Consider the following 22061-nt stretch of genomic DNA (forward strand, 5'->3'; position numbering starts at 1 on the left):
TCCTCGAAATTGTTATTGCAATAAATGTATAATATAACGAGCGTTAATTAAATTAGATACGTAATATTATTAATATATTTCTATATCTTCTTATTATTCCAATTTTATTACTCGATAGCACATTTTCATCGTTATTTGTAATAATTAAGATGTTATAATCGGATGCGGTAGAAGGTACTAAGAAGTAAACGAAGAAAGGATACATTAAAGTAAATTTAATTTATTCGAGCTAATTATTTTTCGGACCACTATGGCGTTTATTAGTAGGGTCCTTAGAAGCCAGATTTGTGAAACCCAAAACGTATAAGAATCACTTGTAATCGTGAGTTTAGAGTCTGCGTCGTCATATTTATTTCATCAAATTCCCTTTAAATAACGAAACCGTTCCATGATAATAAAACATTATGCTTATGAAATGTCTCGTACGTTGGGTACCAACAATCTGGCATTCCCAATTACACCACACACACACACACCACAAATCAGGAGTTAATAATAATTAATAACATTAGGTACGTATATCTATTAACAGTATTAAGATCCATCCACACCGCCAGGCACGCTTTATACAGCGGCAGTAATTAATGGTTAAACAAGTCACCGGTTTTTGTCTCATATAAATCGTAGAAAACTCGATTCTCTAATAAAAAATGAGCGTATCGTAAAGAGCCGCAGAGGTACTGTTTGTTCATTATTAACGGAAAAAGACGGAGAACAATCTCAACGAAGCCGATTGCTGCCGACACGCGAGATACGATATTGCGATAATTATAGAAAACGGTAACTTATGGGTTCGTCAGTACTCTCGCATGCTCGTGGCTTCTATCAATACTATGTATCGTTTCATTTCGAGAGAAATAGGCATCTCAGTCTTTCATATATATATATCGAATCAAGAAACCATTCAGCAAAATATGTTCATAGAAAAAGTTGTTGCTCCTCCTCTTGCACTCTTTTCTTCCATTATATCATAATTTTGCGGTTTATGTACTTTACACTTAATACACATACAATGCATTCCGCAAATGTTCGATATTTAAAACAATTTGACTCGATATAGACTTCGCCCGACGATAAATCTTGCTTTGTAACGTTGAAACTCTTTCTCCCCCCCCCCTCTCTCTCTCTCTCTCTCTCTCTCTCTCTCTCTCTCTTACTCTCACTCACTCATTATTCCTCTATTTCTATTACAATATTAGCCGACAACATTTCGCAAATTTCTTTTATTTCAAGATAAACCTTTAACAGCAACAACCTTCCGTGACACAACTATATTTATCGCGATATATTTGAGAGCAGATCGAAAAATAGAGGGGACGCGACATGCTCATTACAAATGTTTACGAGATACTCAAAGGAAAAACGATACCATTCACCAACTCATTCACCCGCTCTTATGAAATTACAAGTGCTCGTTCTATTCATATGTAAATCGTCGATAAACATTTACACCATTATGTACAGAGTATTATACAATGAAATGGGGAAATCTCTGTAGAATAGAAATGATGATATAATAATAAATCGATAAACTTATCATCAATGTTAATATTACTCTAAAAAATAGATATCTTCTAAACTAGTAATATACTTAAAAAGAAGAGCACATTGTATCTATAAGCAAACAAATCTTGAAAATTTGTCATCTTTTTTTCATCATGATTTTTATTCCGATTAAAAAAATGTATTAATAAATTATTAATCAAATATAATTTAGACGAAGTATAAACGAAATAATAAAAATCACAATTTAGACGAGTATTGAATAAAAAAGGAGACGAATAATCAAATATTTAAATTACAACAAATTTGTCTTATCAATATTTAGAATTTTGCAATCAATGCAAATATATTCTTCGCTGATTAAGCAAATGTTCAAAACTCTATGCAATAGATACGACTCAACATAATTTTAAGAAATAATTTTTTCACTCCAAACAACATCATAAAAGAACAAACAACGTAAAAAGTTATAGAACAAAAAGGATTAAATATAAACAAAATGTCGCAATTATTATTAGAGACATTTGTCTAATAATATGAAAGGAAATAAATAGAATAAAAGCTCTTTGTTCGGAGGTCTTATGTCGTTCAAAATTCACGACATCTCCTCTAAACCATCCAAACGAATGGAAAATATTTTTGGTTTATAAATCTTCAGCAATCGCTAATTATAACTTACTCTTATAATATAATGCGTAGTGTCATCAATATAAAAATCGCACTGTTCTGATTAAGTCATTACAAGTGATTATTCATCAGTTATAAGATTCTAACACAAAAGCAATTTGTTGTTAGAAGCCTAGTCATTCGCATAATTTTTATATCAAAACCAACACGTTTTTCTTTTATGAACAGAAAAAAAGAAAACAGATATTCTTTCAGCGTGTGACATAATAAACTAGCCATTTAAAAGAATTACTCAGCAATAAGCGTAACTTATTAACACATTGACAATTACTATTGTACATCTAATTACCTTACTTATAAAAACAACAAGAAATAAAACTGCATTATTGCCTATTTTTACTTTGTTGATGTTCGTTTTCGATAGACACATCTTCGAAGCAAAAGCTTCAAAAATGCATTATGCAATTGCATCGCAAATAAAGTAAAAACGATGACACAGATATCATAGCAATGCATATTAATTTCGTGAAATTCTCTGTTTCCTCTCCTGCCATAAATTAGAATCATCTAATGCACTTAACATCCTAATATCATATATATATATATATATATATATCCCTAATATATAAAATATCTATATATAATACCTAATATATAAAATATCAGGACAATGCGACTTTCCCCGATAACAGTTTTCTCCTTGCCACCGGTAATCGTTACAAACACTGGTATCATCTAAAGTGTAAAACAAAATAGACGTTAAATCGCCTTAAAGGTACAGGTATCTTTTCTCTCTAACGGAATCGATGCGGACATAAATGCCGCGTGTGCAACGTTCTCCTCTAATTTTATTGTTACTCTTTTGTACAAGTATGTATGTGGGGGAGATGGGGAAGGAGAAGGCTTATAACGGTAAGGAGCGGAAAAGGGTGCAGGGGAGATGAAGTATCATTTGGCAGTTCGGCATTTATCGGATATGAGTTAGACTGTTCGACGGTTCGACGACCCAGTTGCAATTTCGATAATGAAGATTGACGTCAAGACGAGTGCCAGGAGTGACGTTGATATCGTCGCCCGGAAATATAACTGACAATGAATACGGGAGCGTGTATGGAGGAAAAATATCCTTTCTGTATTCAAGTCTCGGTTCCAGTCTATAAATTGATGTTACAGTCTGAATTACGCGATTTATCAACTTTCTCTGCACGCATTTAAGATATATCTGGTTCCAAGCATATCTCTCTGACACTTTCAAGCCTTAATCTTAGAATTTAAGAGAGTATCAGTGTGCACGAAAAAATTTTCCGTGTAAAAGAGATATGACGCTTGTAAATCCATGCAAACCAAAGATATTTTTCCTCAATTGAGCGCAAGTGCAGTTAAGGGGTGTGTACAACGTATATTACTATTATCTGTCTTTCACGCTTCAATATTCGATTCATATTCGGTCAGGTATTGGCACAGAGTTGTACTAGCAGTATAGAAACAGCTGGGAGAGACATCGGTCGAGCTTGCGATGCTACGACGACGAATTTGTATGCGTCTAGCACGGTACACGAAATATTACCGTGAAATTTTGCCGATGTATGCATCGGCATAGACTATCGTTATTTATGTATGGTAAATTAGCCTACGTGTCCTAACAGGAATGTATATAGGAGCAAAATAGAAAAACGAGAGTTCGTTCTTGGAGCGACTGTTTGTTAAGAACCGCATGATGTATATACGTGTAATGTCGCTGACAACTATTGCATCCGGTCCACGGTTCGAATCACAAACATTCTCGAACCTGTGCTTGTTATGTTTAGGATAAAGCTTAGAAGGATCAAGCTTGAAAATTTCTGAAACATACCATCACCCGAAATATCATAGTTACTCTAAAAGAAAGAAGTTAGAAAGTGTAAAAGATAGGCAGAGCTCAGTCTTAATTCTATTTTCTCAATGAGAGTAAAGATAGCGTAAAAAAGGATAAATTTAGCTATATTTTAATGTAAATTCTAAGACCTTGATAGTAATTGTTATTCTTAAAAAATAAGATCTTTTAAACTAAGATAAAAGGAAATATGATAACGTTTTAGAAAAAAGATGAAGTTACAAATGAAATGACTGGGTCTGAGATTTATTCCGGGCAAAATTTAAGATATCGAGAAATCATCAATACGAATTTCATTATTCAAAACCAATAAGAAATCAAAAAGAAATCGACTTCAAAAAATTTCATAAACAAAATTAATGTACTATCTTAAGGTCACAACTAACTTTAACTATTAATTGAACATTAGATTCTCAGTCTTTCGATAAATTGCAGTTCGCGACGAACTTGTAACGTCACTCCGTCTACAATCGAATCGCCTCGATTCCTTGCATCATCTCATCTCCTCTTATCCATCAAGCAAAAAGTATTTTTCAAATATAGACAACTTGATATTTAGAGACATATTTTGTCTATTTGCGTCGTACTTGTATTTCTACCTATTTCACTGCAATGCAAATTGTTCTCAATTTATACAACTACAAGTTGTTAATATACGATTATTGCATCTTTTCAATTTCACAATATTCCCATATCATCGTACGTGTACAGAAAGAGAAATAATCAGCAATGTTAGCAACTAAGTAATAAATACTTAAATATATAGATATGAACATTATTAAACATTATTTTCATAAGCATTAATAAAGCACAAATGGGTAAAAATTCTATTGAGTATTTTTTTCTAAATGTGATCTCCAGCCAATTTGTCGGAATTTAAATTAATGATAAATAATCAAGTAACATTAATCATGATAAATTGAGAACTATCTGCACCGAATCGTACGATGCACTAGGTAAATAGAGCGCGCGTCAAGTAGCTATGCAACTGGGTCGGAACGTGGCGAAACACGTAGAAAACGGAAGAGGAAAATTAGCGTGACGTTCCATTCGGCGTCATCGGTAAAAAACAATATAAAAATACGATTATGTTCGAAGGACCCTCCGTCTATTCTTCCGTCTATAATATAGTAATAATTGTAACCTCGCAGACTTTTACGTTGACTATTGGATGACGAAGACTCTTATTTTCTGTTCTGTTGGATCCTCGTTTTTTTACGCGGCTTTGCTCACGCTTCCTTGCGGTTCACTCTGAATAAATCGCCCTTCTGGTTCCTCCTTCGCTTCAAAGAAGTATACACTATACACTATTACCGATATAATCAATTACGCGCGGGAGGAGAGGAGAACACGCTCTATCCTTCGTAAATACGTAGACACGGAGACGGTTTCTCTTGTTCCTCGCCGATGATTATATAATAATTATGTTTCGGAGAGAGACACATTCCATACGCGCATACACGTCGCACATTCTCAGTCTCTCGCGGTATACCGAACTTATATACTTATCTCGAGCATTACGATTGCTTTCCAACTCACTGAAATACAGCGTGCAGATGTACGTACGAAACTCATCTATTTCTTTTTTAATAATTTATATAATCGAATATACAAAATATATATTTATAGTAGAAATAATTTAATAAGAATATGTATAAAATAGCACTCAGCGAATAATTGATGAGTTTCTTCTCAATGGTGGTAACGAGCGTACTAGAGCAATTCAATTGAAATAATTTAAAAAACATTTGAACATAGTTATGCGAGAAAAAATTAACTTCAAAGAACACTCTATTCTCACTAAAGAACATATCTCGATAACATGTTGCTTTAAAAGTCTATACGATTTCCATTGCTCGTGCAAAATAAAAATAAATTTTTAAAAGAAAACAACGTTCAAAAAATCGGAACGTAGACGATTACATTTGTAGTACTAGTTGACGCAGTCTTTCTTGCATAACTGTGTCTGCTCGTTTAACATATTTGTTCAATTTCATCTCCGCTGTACTTCATAGCTCTCTTTCCTACACACGCAAAAGAATTCCCGAAAATATATAGATTCTCCAATGATTTTCTTTTTATCAAATTTGTCCTCTCGCTTTTTTATATCAGTCCTAGCCCAACTCTCACGACATTCTCGCACGTTTCCCAAACGCTCAGTTGCTCCTTTCACGCTACGATACATTCTTGAGCTCTTAACATCCCTCAATTTCAGCCTTCCTGCGTCACGAAGGAAACACGCTTCGAAAGTCTCGCCGTATGCGCGTCGCGCTCATCTTCCGTATCATTACGCAAAAATATTCGCCTTGAGCAAAACATTCGAATGTGTCTACTATACTAAAAGTATACATATAGGGTCGACAAAGAAAACCGGACGGTGCGTCATAGTTCCGTTCCGCGACGTCTCACACGCAAGGGATGAGACATTCCCATAACGATAACGTCCAAGGCCAAATGTCGTCGATGATCACGTTCAAGGAATCTATCTCGTTCTTAACGAGAAGAATGCTGCCGTCTCGTCTGAATTGTCCGAATCTATTGGTCGCTTATCTCGATCAGCTGGTTGTCCGGTTTTTCTATCTACCCTGTATAATCATCGCGTTAACCGATGACTTCGGTACTCTTTTCGAGAGGAAGGGAAACCAAAAGATATGCATTCCTCTTGTAACATGGTGTATGGTATATGCTCCCAATATGGTTCTCGTATGGTTCTCCAGTCTCTACATGCACCGGTAAAATAGTGTATTCCTATACAGAGCGAATCTTCGGAACTGAGATAGAAAAGTATTATCCCCGTGTGTTCTCGAGGCCTTTTCCTGCGTATGAATAATCGAAACTGAGCTGATACGTTTCGCCCGACGTCCCGATTATTATTTCCGATCAATCTCGACGTACACGTACGAATGCGTCAATCGTCCCATCGCGGTAACATAGTTCGCGAGATCGTTCAGCGAACGACGAACGGTTCGGTCAATCGAATCGATTGGTCCAATAACGGATATATATATATAATATATATATAATTATACGCGTGTGTATATATATATGTATATATATTAATATACAAATTGTACCGTTACTCATTAGTATCATTCAATAAACGTTACCTACGTAATAAATTTGTATACTTCATTACCTTAGCAGTATCGCGTAATAAATATACAGCAGTGTGTACTTGTCCGCGCGTGTAATGTATGTGTGTGTGTACGTGTATACATGTGACGCATAACCGAGCGATCGTTCGATTAACCGAACGCGTATATCGCGCGATTTCCCGTCGACTCGCTCGCTCGCTCGAGTGACCGATCGTCAAGTCGCATCAGGACCGAAGTAGACGCGTTTCTTCCTGCCGTCCACGCGCTATCGGTCATCCAAATCGGCCGCGCTTAAAGAACAGTTCTGCTTCTCCACTCGCGACTTGCCGCAAAGCGACACCGGCCGTACTTGGACAATGCTCAGCTACTCGAAAGTCGGAGCCAGTCTCGCGTGCAAGGGAACCCCATAATTCCGACCGGTCTTTCTCAGATTGCTCGCGACTCGTCCAGGAAAAACCTCTCGTGGAAGAGTACCTTCACGCTTCCATCGGAAGTTCCATCACGCCAGATTTCTCGGTAGCGACGTCCGCGCATGTACGTTCTAATCGTTCTCGTCGCTCCTCTTCCGTCGAGGAGCCCGGCGAAAGCTTAATCTACTTCAGGTCCTCCATAGCGCCATAATTAGCGAGCGATTTCTTGATCCTGAGTGCGGTCAGCCTGGCGGCGGCGTTATGGTACCAACATTCCTTCATCACCTTCGACATTACTTGTAGGGCCTAAAATACAAGCGAGATGAGACGGGTCATCTAATCGATTATCAATCTGCTTTTAGATAAAATTTATTATATAAATTTTCATGAAATAGTTTTATAATGACAATAATTACATAATTTTCTAATCAGCAATCCGAATTCCTAGCCAAATTTTTCGAGGAATAATGTCTTTCACACTTACTTCGATCGATTGCCATCGATTCGGTATCGACGGCCGCTGTCGGTCGGTGCACACGACTTTTCGCATTTCCTCGATAGTTGGATCGGAAGGCACCAAATCGTAAAAGGGCAGCTGATACTCCTCGTGAATTCCGCCGACATTGCAACGCCTGGCGATCTCCCAGAGGATCAGGCCGAGCGCGTACACATCGGCCCTCTTGAACGAGTCGAAGTGATTCATGTTTATCATCTCTTCAAGAACCTGAAAGCAGAAAGCATTTGCGTTTTCCAAACAGTCAAAGAGCCGCCTTCTTAATTAACAAGCGCAGTCCAGATTGTCCTCTATATTTTTATTTTTTCATTATTATTATCTTTTCTGCATATTGTTAACACATTTGTTAATTGATTAATTTAATTACTTTTAAATTCTTGTTCATTATCTATTTAGTTTACGTATTTTTATGTAATACTATTAATATATTATTTGTTCTAATGTAAATAAAGAAATCTGTAATGTTTAACATCAAAAAACACAGATTAAATTTTATCAAATTTAATTCTTATCTAAATTAAATTTATTATTTAAAAATAAGTAACTAATTAATTAAACTCCGTCTAATTATTTAATTATTTTTAAATAAGTAACTAATTAATTAGACGGAGTTTAGATGGAATTTTTTTATCGGTAATCTATTTCCAGTGAGAAATGACTCGTCGATCGACATCGAAACGATGTCGAAACGATGTCGAATCGACGTTGAATTGACGGTTTCGACATCGATTCGGCATCGTTTCGATGTCAATCGACGAATTATTTCTCACTGGATTAATTTAATATCATTATGATTAAGTAACATAATCATTATTGTGGTTAATATATTTTTATGAATAACAAATCAAAAATAATTTGTTCTGATGTTCTTTTATCTGTATTTTATCTCTCAGAGAACCAGAACCAAAGAGAAATTTTTTTCGCATGATAATGACGATTATACCTCAGGCGCCATGTATCGCTTCGTGCCGACTCTGTTGTTAAGCTGAATGTCGACGGTATCCGTGATTACGTCGTGCCTGACGGCCAATCCGAGGTCGCCTATGGCGCAGGTACCATTAGTCTTCACGAGGATATTTTTTGACTTCAGGTCCCTGTGAGCAATGGCCGGCTTGCCTTGCGTGCCGACTATTTCCATGTGAAGATGCGCCAAACCGGTGGCGATCGACAAGGCCATCCTTATCATACCATTCGTATCGACGCTCGATCTGTTGAGATAATCGAAGAGCGAGCCCTTTTCGTGATAATCCGTTATCAGCCACAGCTGTGTCCACGTGCCGTTATCTGTAAAGAAACAAAATGGTTAATCCGCGATTTATTCCAACGACTTAACTCGATTGCAACGACTCTCGCGTAAAGCGATGGCCAAGGTGGTAAAATATGTACTGGAAATCGATAGAGAGTGTTTCAATATTTCAATCTGAGCAGATTTTCTACTATCCGCTCGAGATATCTCTAAAAATAAAACGCTTACAGTTGAACATCTGCAACATTTTTTCTTGCAGCAATTTGATAAGTTACATATTATATCTATTTATCGAAATAAAAGTATGTCTTAGTAACACGCATTAAGGCTTATTAAAAGATTGCTAAAAAAAAAATTAAACATATCATAAAACTTTTTTTAAAACTAAAAGAATGGCGTATGACATAATATTTAGAAGATTGGAAAAATATTAATTTCATCAGATCTCTAAATCTAAAGTGATTATGAAAAATGCAGTACCTTTGTTATCGGCAGCGATAAAACCTAGGATGTTGTCGTGCCTCAGCATCACCGTTTGGTAGATCTCGGCTTCCCGGAACCAGGATCTCTCCTCTCGCGAGCTAAAGATCTTCACGGCGACGTTCTCGCCGCGCCAACGACCGCGCCAAACCTCGCCGAAGCGACCTTTTCCGATCGTCTCCACGAGCTGAATCTGGCGCGCTATGCTCCGTTGTACCAGAAGCGGCAGGCCTACTTGAGAGAGGATGGACATTGGAGAACGTAAATTTCAGTATGATTGAAGATAATTCATCATCATCGCGTCATCATGTGTTAGTGGATCATGTCTGACCAAGAGACGAATAGATTAAATATGTATGTGCGACACACACACACACACACACACACCGTCCGCGAGCGCATCAACTTTGTAAAAGATATATTAGCAAAAAAGGTGTATTGATTTATCGATTTAAATCTTGCAAACTATACATGATTAAAGTACTTCAGAAATTCCAATAAAGCTTAAGGTAGTTTTATTAATACCTATATTTTATAGATTATGTCTATGAAACAAATACTTCCAAAAATGCGTCTAAGTATGTATTTATTAGGATAATATTTAAATAATATTATTGTGCAGAAAATACTGTATGTTTTATAATGTAATATTATTAAAAATTGCATTAAATGTAAATTTATGTATAGAACTAGTATTTCACGTCTGATGCAATCAGGCAAAAGGCAATGATTAAAAAATTATATCCTACTACGTTCGACAAAGTAAATTATCATTACTTTCTGAATAACAAGTACGTAATCGATATTTTAGAAATAAGTTAACTAAGGTTTCCAGAAAACACCTCTATTGGGAATACATCAAGAAGATTCGCTATTGCCTTTTACCTTATCACTCTATGCCGTCCTAGTCTTGAGAATGATCAACTTTAATTTAGTTTGACCTACCCGAACCGCTGCCACTCGTAGTCATCTCCAACATATCCTTAATAGTGACGCCGCCCAAAATCGGCCGGTCCGGAGCCTCCATCGAATCGTCCGGAAAGTGTCTGGGCCTCTTTTTGGTCATGTGTATGTGATAGATGACCATAACGATCACGCTGATCACGCATACTGGCAGTGCTATCGTCAAGGCCATTTTCCAGGTGACCCACGTCTCGTCGTCACCGCCCGACGACACTTTCGACGAAATACATCCGGTTATTATTCGCACGTAGGAAGCACCGACGGAGAAACGCGTAATTTCGACCGTGGTGCATCATGCTTAATGATCGTGTTTCTCGCGTCATCATACCAGAGAATATCAGAGGTATTCAACTCGTAACACCCGTCCGATTCCCGGATGCATGCCACGTATTGTCTCAAGATTTGCGGACAGATTGTACAGATACAAAAAGATCATCTGAAATGTTACGTTACGTAACGACGCAAAAAGTTTGAAATTTCCGAAACTTCCCGTGGTTGATTTTGAGCAATGATTATGCGATAGTTTACACAATTTTTGACAGACTGTCCTTTATTAATTAATATTTATATTTTTAAATAAGTAAATAATTGAATACCACTGATCATGTACGCAGGAAACTTCGTAGAAGCAAAGGAATTACTTGAAATTATTATTGCATTGTTGATTTGAGAGCGAGCAAGCGCGAGCAGATTTTTAAAAGACAGAGAGAAAAAAAGAAAGAAAAAGAGCTAAAAGATATAAGCATCAAGCAAAAAGCAGAAATGCGCGAAAACATATACAGCGAAATGCAGGATGAAGAACATCAAGTGATTTCATAGTGTTAAACAAATTTATGCACGTCACAGATTAATAGGAGGACTTAATGTAAGAAGGACAGGATTTCGGATGATTCTTTTCATATTTTCTTGTGCAGATCGCTCCGATGATCAATAATTTGATGCACAGTTGATCCTCAGGCGAGTCGTGGCTGAAAGAAAATTTTGCAAAAATATTTGGGAAAATTAAACGTGCATCAACGTACGACTGCGTCTCACTGTCATTACAATTATCGATCTCGATTAACGTTTATTTCAGACAACTTTTATTTTGGATTTCATACGAGTCTTAACACCAGAACGTTTATATTTATCAGTTTAGCCAAATAAAATAACCTTGAGTTTCTCTCTTATGTTTTTACAAAGTTTTTACAGATATTAGTGACAAATATAATTAATTATAAATCGCGAGAAAAAGTCATCCATCGTAGTTTTTATCTTTTGTTATACCTATAATACCGGTCAATGTTTTTTACGTTCAAGTCTTGATCATAAAATGATCTAGTGTTAGACACGAAGTAATCCTTGTTCTACGTAATGCAACTTAAACTTATCATGGTAGATCGTATTACAGATAGAGGTTTCTTTAACTCCTTACTGAGACGTCCGCAGCACGTTAAGCACATAATTGGACTTACCTGGGCGAATCGTAACGTTGAAGAGCGTCAAGATGTATTTTTTTGAGGTACACAGGTGCTGTTAATTGGTCACTCGTCGAAAAACCACACAGACATTAAAATGAAAATGGCATTAAGCGTCCGAAGAAGCCAAAATTGAATCATAACAAAACGAACACGAAACCATTCGTTTGAAAACAATTAGTTCACTTCGACTCACGTTAGTCTCAAAATTTTGTGGTTTAATACTTGTTGAATACTTGCAATAAAAAAATTAAGAAATTACGCAAAATCTTAAAAAAATTAATTTACTAATATATTTAAAACCATATACAAAATATTTCGTAAGTAATGTCAAGATCAGCAGATAGCATATTTTTCTAACAAACTCAGAAACGATATTTGCAATTTTTGTAATAAATTTTTGCCAATAAAAATTCTTAAGCCTACAAAAAATACCATCTAAATTTAACCACGAAATACTTTGCATATCGTAATTAGATCATGTAAAAGTAAAATATTTTTCCCAGCAATGCTAGATCAAAAAACTGTTTTTTCGCTGAAATTATAAAGATAGGAGTATCAAGATCGCTCCGCCAGACATGAGGGTTGAAAGTGATAAAACTCGGATAGACTAAAGCAAACAGCTACGGTTCATCGCGAAATCAAACAGCCGCGAAATTCAATCGGCAGGATTATTGCGAGTCATGTTGTACATGTAGGTAGGACGAATCGCGATATAATTGGATATTGATCCCCGTGAAGATTTCAATGAGATGACAGGCAACACGGCAAGGAACGATTCATTGATGAATGATCGCACGTCTAACGATGAGTTCCCCAACAGCAATGAAATATAACATACGGTGTGCACCTTGCTGACATTATAAAAAATATCGTTCGCAGAAACGCCGCTCGCGCGCGAGCAATAATTAATTTCTGCGGTCGTTTATTATGTGTTTCGTTGCATAATGCTCGTAAGATAGGCATACAGCTTGTCTCGGGCTTGTAAAAGATAATTATAATACAATATTCTCCGCGCATACAAACTATACTGAAAGACAGGTTTAGTTTTCAAGCTTAATCAATTAATCGTATCTAACCAACGTTTCAATATAAATCAGTTGGCTTTATACATTTCGCTAAATAACAAATACTTAACGAAATACTGAGAACGTCTCACAGAATTGATAACGGATCATGATTCGATATTGGCAACTTAGTAACTAATAGGTTAATGCGAAAATATCGTTCACATTCCCTCGATAAATCCTCGTCAGGGCTGATTAAACCGCAACGTGAATGTCGAATTCCATAAGCGAATGCACAGCGCGCGTCTCGTGCCAATATCAAATCGACGCTGCGAGGGCACTCGCCGATAACCGGCCGTCCTCGCGAATTTATTGGGGCACGTATAATCGATGAATATCGCTCGCAGCCTGTCCCATCATCCCTTCGTCCAAATCACATTGTGCACGCCTCGTTACTTTATATTCCCGAGACCGGGCGGTTCCATTCCATCCGTGCTGGCAAATTGCACCCTCGCCTCCAACGACCGCTTCTACTCGCGATCGAAATCCGCCGATGGATACCCGTGTGTTCCACATTTGCAATAAACTGTTGTAACGGCACGGATTATAAATACATGTGGAGAAATGAATAAAACCGTAAGCAGATAGAGGAAGCATGGTCCATCTATCATTGTTAACCGTTCAACAATGATTTGATTGAAAAAAAGTCGATAGCTCGTGGAACTAGCTGCTACTATACGTTCTCAAGTAAAGGATTTAGCATAAATGTAGATGTTTGTCCGCTGATTTATACATCTATGCGTTTAAAATACTTCAATATTAAATCCAATGTTATTAACAGATCTAGTTCATTAAGTAAGCAGTAAGCACGCTGTAACATCAGCGATCTCGACCGGAAATATTGTGTAACGTTGGAATATCTTGTTTATCAAGTTCTATTATTAACGATATTAACATGTATGCAATATGTAATTGCTGATAATTCTGTCCTCTCTGTAAAACTAGGTCATTCATTAATTGAAAATAAATGCATCCGACAAATCCCGATATCAATCAGAATAACTTCGAGTTAATAAATGGAACAACCGTTGGAAAATGCTTAAATACTATGGAAATTTTACGTACATTATTCGAACATGCGAACATTATTACGAAAAGTGCAATAAAAAAGTCAATCATTTTCAATGACTCACATTATTATATTATTTGAGCATGTTCACCCTTATCGTATATCCTTATCCTATAGGAACATATTTTTGCTATTTTTACGATTTATATATAAATAAATATTTTTATAGAATACTGCATAATATACTTTCATAAAATATTATACAATTAATAAAAATTCTAAGAATTTGCTAATATTGTAAGAATTATACAAAATTACAAACATATCTTAATACGATGCCGGAAATGGTTTATGTTCCAGGATTCACATACTCTCAGTTACATGTGCAATGATAACACGAACTGTGAGGAATGTCCTCAGTTTTTTTTTATCAGATTTTCTCAGCGTTGCAAAATCCGTTGGTATACGACTCGTATTATCTTATCGGCACGTAGCGTGCACAGTGCACGTTATCTGCACCACCTCTTCGTTATGAACAGGAGATGCACGCGATATATGAGCGCACGATACAATGACATCACACATTGAAATTCAATGGAAAGCGAGTTTGATATATAAAATTCCAAAACTTGCATTAAGGGAATCCAACGTTTACGTCAATAATCTCAATATAATAATTAAGATTAGAATTTAAAAATGTTTAAAATTTAATTTAATTTAATTTTAAACATTCTTTAACAAACCCTTCATTTTTTCAGTATGCCGCATTATTACAAATATTTATATAATTTTTAAAATGTGCTAAAACCAATACATATATCATGTAATTCAAATGTACCTCGCATTATGCAATGAAACAACCAGCAATGTTATTCTGTAGCACTAACGATATGTGTAATTTTATCCGGTAAAAAATCGGTTAAAAGTCGCAAGAAAACACGATAAACGCGATCGCGATAAAGAAAACCATCGGTCGATGGCAGCCATTCTGCCCATCCCTTGTCTTGTCAGCTTGGCACAAGCAAGATAAATGGCACGAGACGTGAAACGTGGGGAACACAGAGGAGCGAGAAGTGTGAAAAGTGCGCGCGCCCAGACAATTCACAAAAGCGTGGAAAATCGATAATCGATACCCCGGTTTTCTCATCATTGTCGCACGCGTGTTTCACCAAGGTCGCTGTCGGAAAAATCGTTTCCCCGTAGATTCACGATCCGCAAAACGAATAGCTGAAGCGCCGCGATTCGAGTAACGAACTGTCTTATGTTTATAGAAAAAAACATAAATTCTTAATAAAATAATCAAAACGGAGACTAGATTAAAAATTAGAATAAATTAAAAAATATAGAGTGACGATAAATATCGTGGAATGTACTCTATCAAAAGTAAAACATAACAGCATTGAGAAATTATAGTATTTCAATTGTAGATCTCAATGTATTACTGTGCTACTAATTTTGAATGCCATTGAAATGCAATTAGAGTTTAAAAAAGGATTTCGTTGTCATAGGATTCAATGGCTTATTTGAATTTATATTCTTGTTTTCCGAGAATTTGGTGGAACTTTTTCCTTATTGCATCGGTAAACATGAAACAAGAATTTCAAATACATAAGTTGTTATATAAGCTACTGATGGGACAATGCTCTTAAAAGTTACCAAATCATCATAAAACAAAGACAAACAATTTTATAATAATGTTCAAGAACTACCAGTCGACTGCGGAATTGTTTGACATCTCCATAAAATATTGATAACTTCAATTTTTATTTGTCAAACTACTTCATTCAATTTAATCCTTTGTCTGTTTAGTTACTTTAAAATGTTGTAGACTGTTTAGGATTGTTTTTGAAATTTGTTATTAATCTTTAAAATTTTTGAAGGAAATTTTCTACATTGTAACTTTTAGACTATATATTATATATTATGTATATTATGTATATTATATACGTACAAATGTATACTAAATCTGTTCTGTAATTCACATATGATGTACAAGACAGACAAAGGGTTAAACCGATTCAGTTATCGACAGAAATCGCTATCAACAAAAATCGCTCAGTGAATTTACTCGATAAATTATTTATTCAATGTTGCTAAACTGTCACCCGGGATTATACGTGATAGCTGCTGTTAGTTATCTGCGTAAATCATCTCGTTGCAATTCAGCGGTTACAGAAGCGAAAGCTATCGCTCGCATCATATCACGAACGGCTGATCCATTCAAAACAGACAAGGCAGGAAATGTATCCGACCGTGTATCGCTCTTTGTATCTCAATAGTATATTATCTACAGAACAAGTAATATGACGGTACAGTAGGTGCATTGTAAAGAATGATACTGATTGCCAATTTTAATGATTAATACAATTTTCATTAATGACAAACTTGAACAAAATAATTATGTTATATAATATTATGTAATATTAAAATTTTCTTGCAAGAGAGTGACAAAATTAATTTGTATTAAATAATGTTAAATATCATGACAAGTTTTTAATAATCATAATTTATTATTACGCAGTATTCAAATTTTTGATATTAAAATTCTAACTAATGAAAAAAGTTGTTTGTATCAAAAGATATTAAAAGCAAGAGGGAGACTCCTTAATTTAAGAAATTAAAATCTTCCTTCGACGTTCGACCATAAAACCTTTGATTTAGAGAAGTATTATTCTCGGCGCTTCATCTATTACAGAGTCTGGCATTAAGCTCTTCATATTTATTAACGGTTCAAGTTCGTTTTCGCGAGAATCTCGCTCGACAGGGTTAAATCTCGTTCAACAGGGAAACGAACTTCGCGGCCGGAGCAACCTTGGAGGCAAGGAATCTCGCGGCAGCCGCTTTATGCTGCGATTTATTGTACCTCTTCCGAGGTGGTTCGTAAAGCGAGAATACGGCCAACCTCTGGACTCGTGAGTGGGAAAGGAGGGCCTTAGATCGCGATTGCAGTAGTCGGAATGATCGCAACAGGCGACCACGAATTTGATGCCATCTGGACTGCGTAGCGTACTGTTTGTAGTGCACCAGACAGAATACTCGGTGTCCGGGAAGAACTGCTCCTTATTGTAACACCTGAGAAAATAATTTACATGACGAATACTACCACGGACCAGACTGAGGCGTGTTCATGTCGCCGAAAAGTCGAACGTTCTCCACGGCTGCCGCAAACTGTAAGATGACGTAACATGCCGGTAGAGACCACGGACAAAACGTATTAGCAGGTCAATGGAATATTTTAGTGGGACTAGGTATCTAAAAGATAAAGGCAGAGAGAAAGAAAAAAAACAGAAAAGAGAGACAGGAACGCTAATGGCAGTCTTTCTAATTGGATGTGAATGTGTTATACAAAGTTTAATAAGCTGTAGAGAAGAAGTAATTAGATCTAGATCTGATTGCATCGATCGATACCGGTTAATCTCGACTGTGTGATTAATGAATCCACCATTATATCTAAATTACAGTTGAAACTATAATTTAGAGTCATAACTTGAATCTTGAAAGCTATAATTTAAAAATAGGAAAATAATTGCCAATTAAAGAGTCAACGCTAGCCGAAATTGTCAATGCAACCAGATTTTTAAAAGAATCTCTACATGTTTAAGGAAAAGCAATTTTGTAAAAACAATAAAACTGGAAATGGACGGCCAATATCTAAAAAGGTTTTGAATAAAAATTATTGAATAAATTATTGAAAGATTTGTGACAAATTTGTAAGAATAGATTTTCTTTAAGCTTTTCCTTATTCATGAAGACTATAAAAGTAAATGTCTCGTAAAATTTGCATCAGAGTGCATTATCTACTAAATCCGAATTATTCCTCAAAAAATTGATTCTATCCATTAAATATCCTAAAATAACGGATCTTAAAGTAAAATGTTATTTGTATAAAATCCATTTAAATAAACTAAAGAAGTTTCTATAAATAATAAGATATAATCTTTCAATTTATTTCCAATGGATTTTATATTTAAGTTCGAGATTAGTTACCAAAATGTTCAATGTTTAACATTCTTCGTAAAGCTTAATTTTGCAAGAAATTAATTTTGTTAAATAAGTTGCACAAGGGAAAGAAAAATAATAAGCTTGACGAGAAATTCTAAAGTTTGCAAATTTTACGATGTACTTCGTATATTAAACAAAATCTGTACAAACATTAATAGAAGAAATATATTATATCTCACTATTTATAATGACGAATACATCATCCTAATACAATTCAAATTCCATAGGAATACTCAAGAGCATAAAAAGATAGTAGATCAGTACACAAAATCAGAAGGCATGCGAAAGAGAAGATAATAGTGTTTCAATCCAATTTAACCCTCACAATCTCAAGAAGATTCCCTTAAGAGATAATATAAGATAATAAAGTTTCATTTGCGTCATAAAGATACAAAGAAACTTGACGCGAGATATACTTGCAAAAAATGAATCAAGAGAAAGATAATTTTTTAAAAGTAAAAAAGTTATACTAATCAATCTGCGACGCAATCATGACGCACTTTTGCTCAAGATCTCGCGTCAATTTCATTGGCGTCAAATCATCAGTAAAAAGGAAAAAAACAAACCAAATTGTCAAGTGTGTGTGAAATATAAGTTTTGCAAGAGTGATAAAGAGAATTGCAAATTTCGCAGAGAATCTGAGGGTTACTTTTCTCTTCTACGGGAGGCAAGGAATATTTACAAAAGCTACCCTTTCTCACGGGTATCTACTCTATCGGAATTACTACGAAGATACTGCTGTCGTTAAAAAGAGTGTAGAAAAGAGAGCTATGGCAACATGCTACCGGTCTTTTTCGAGTTCAGAAGGACTTCCGTCGTACTACGATGGGCTTGTGAGTAAGAAAACAGGAGAAGATTGCCTTGAAGCGACTACAAGCTCCGTAGGTGGCAAACATTTCGTTCGATCGTTTTGCGAATGTAACACGAGAGCAAGCGTAGCTCGCGTTCACATTATCTTATCTATCCAAGTTCAATATCTTGTCTCGTGTTTTTTATATAAGTTTTATTTATACTACTCTCGATACCGATTTAATCTCAAGATTGAAGCTTTACTATTATAAGTATATAAATATATAAATTAGCAATTTATAATAATACGTATAATTGTCGATGTAAATCATGTAGGCGTATGCTGCTCAGGATGGGTGGAGGAAAGTAGGAAGATAATACGGAAAGTAATAAAACGCTGAACAATTATTGATCACGCTTATCTATACCACTCCCTATTGCGCGCATAAAACATAATACAGCATTTATAATATAATATAATTAAAACATAATACAACATATAGAGAATTTTAAATCAATCAATAATAATTCAATCAACTTTTGATACGATATTGTGGTACAGAAATCCTTCTATTCTCTTTCTAAATATAAACTAACACGCGCAGAATGTAATATATTAATATAATGAACTATGGTATTCATATAAAATAATATTAATATTAATAATAAAATAATATTAATGATAAAATAGCAATATCTTGTTGTAACATACTCCGTGATTTACTTAGCTATTTAATTTTGTATTTTGCTATGCTGGCTTCGGCGACAACGGAGCTATACAATACTCCATCGCGTGGTTCAAGAAACCGCAATATATATAATCGCTCGGCACGTTGCGCTTTATTGGACGCAATGAACAGCGAACGAGAGAACGCAACGTGCATCCGCGAATACGCAAGTAGTGCATCGCGTGTGCGCGACTGCATGTAGTATGTTGCAGCACCGCGGAAGCTTTCTACTCTTCAGACAATGTATAGCGCGTATGGCGTTATACGGATATAGAAATCTATACGGTGTCCCAAAGCCATTGAATGATATTTTAGAGAACAAATTCATTGACCAATTTGGAATTTGACTCTTTCCTTAAACAAACACTTTACGCCGAGATACAAATTTTGAAGTACAGAAATTTATAAATATTCAAAAATCCAATAAATTAAAATGTAAAAATGCAACGATACAAAAAGAAGAATATTACTTATTTAATATTAATGTTTAAAAATAAACTTTAAGTTTTGAAAATTTTAATTTGGAGTCTTAATTTATCTAATTTTAATTTTGTTTAATGTAATTTTAATTATATCAGGATATTGGATTGGATTGGATGAACTGAAGATACATCGTTGATAATTTTTCAAAAAGAAAATGGGCAGATTAAAATAACCTACTCTTAAAATGTCATTAAGTGATTTTGGTACATCCTATATGTACGTGCGCACAGATAACGGCAGCGAGAGCGCGACAAAAGAACGTGTCAGAGAGAGTTTGAGATTGCGAGATAGTGCAAGCGAGACGAAGGCGTGTACATTGCCGGAGACCATGACGTAACGCATTATTCCGACCATAAAAAATGGTCCGCGACCATTGGCTAATTCAACTACATGAAAACGCTCTAACCGTTTGCACTTTATCAGTCTCTAGAAATGTTTTGAAGTCGCGTGCAAATCCTTTTACCACTGTTTCTTATAAATACCATCGTTTACTTTTCTATTTATAAGCATTCAAATCGATCAAATTATTGCAATAAATATATAATAAAAATTCATGAATTTATTTATTATTTATTTGTACTTGAATTTATCAAAAACCAGAACGTAACAGTAAGTAGTGATTAGGAAACGTGGAAATTTAATAAAAATTCATTTTGTTTAAGTTTATTATAAAAGTATAGCGATTATTACAAACATATATACAGAAAAATTGTACAAATTAAGCCAGTTGTACAAATCAATACAGTCAGATTAAACAAACATAAACTTGTGACCAAAGGCTTGACAATTTCCGAAGATGTTGGATCTGCGTTCTGAGTAGAACTGCCGCTTTAATGCTTAAATAGGTGCGTGGGTTAGGTCTGGCTTCAAACTTAGACACAGTTGCTTTGTGCCATGCACACAATTACTTATTTCATTTCAGCGCTTGTCAATCTTAATTTTCTTTTAGAAATATCTTCAAATGTAGATGCTTTCGTCATCCGTGCTATCATAAAAGAACACTGCGAATACTATGTTCACGCAAGCAATCTCTTTGCTAAACTTTTAATTATCAAAGTAATCTCCAGCAATGTACTGCTTCCGATTCGTTGTCTATAGTTTTGCACAGTTTAAATAAGACAACAAAAGATAACTTTTTATAACAATTCTAAAGTGAAGAGTGGAAACGTATTTACAATGTCGCAATGACAGAGAGAAATAAAGAAAACAAAAAGAAAGAGAAAAGAAAAAGAGAGAGTAAGACAGGGGAGAGTTGCAGCAGAAGCCCGTGCCACCTGCAGAGTTTTCGTAACTTCCAGGTCTATTTGGACTGTACCTTCTTTGTTGCGAGGGTGCAGCTGGGGTTTCAGATCCCGATTGCAAAAATCCTCTTTGCAGCACTCGATGACGAAGGTCGTGTTTCGCGAGTCGCTCGTCATGCAGAAGATGAGCGGATCGGGCTGCGTCGGCGGCAGCTGTTTAGGCACGCACCTTCAAGCCGATTTTGCACCAATTTCAGAAAACGAGGCGAAGACGAGAACCCGGAATCGTGCGCAGGGCGCTCACACCGGGGCACGAGATACCAAGGGGAATGTCTCGTGCGGTTTCAAGGCAAAAACCGACGCGAACGGAAATCCAATCTTCTGGTAGCACGACAAAAAAAGAATTAGCGCGCTTCTAAGGCTGCCTCTTTATTTACCGATATTGCCGATTACCTTCAACGCCATTTAATACGAGTATTACGTCAAATGCTTTATTAACGAAGTAAACGTTTTCGCAGTTGGCCTTCGTATATGTTCTCTAGAAATTTTGTTTAACAGTTGGATCCATCGAATC

General features: G+C 35.6%; 1 protein-coding gene across 3 annotated transcripts in view; it reads right to left on the minus strand.

Annotated features, from left to right (window-relative positions):
* Positions 1-61: 61 nt before the first annotated feature.
* The window catches only part of LOC105287968 (TGF-beta receptor type-1), a 36469-nt gene continuing 14469 nt past the window's right edge, over positions 62-22061 (minus strand). The window contains exons 3-8 of one of the 3 annotated variants that reach the window (XM_011353875.3): positions 17108-17316; positions 10694-10924; positions 9749-9979; positions 8966-9306; positions 7993-8232; positions 62-7814 (exon numbers count right to left, since the gene is read on the minus strand). In XM_011353875.3, coding sequence (XP_011352177.1) covers positions 7692-7814; positions 7993-8232; positions 8966-9306; positions 9749-9979; positions 10694-10924; positions 17108-17316 — 1375 coding nt within the window. In that variant the 3' untranslated portion in view covers positions 62-7691. Of the gene's footprint in view, positions 7815-7992; positions 8233-8965; positions 9307-9748; positions 9983-10693; positions 10925-17107; positions 17317-21561; positions 21717-22061 lie in introns of all 3 variants that reach the window. The other 2 variants (XM_011353874.3, XM_011353876.3) reach the window with 2 other exon arrangements.

Source organism: Ooceraea biroi, chromosome 2 (assembly GCF_003672135.1).
Source record: "Ooceraea biroi isolate clonal line C1 chromosome 2, Obir_v5.4, whole genome shotgun sequence".
Classification (NCBI taxonomy): domain Eukaryota; kingdom Metazoa; phylum Arthropoda; class Insecta; order Hymenoptera; family Formicidae; genus Ooceraea; species Ooceraea biroi.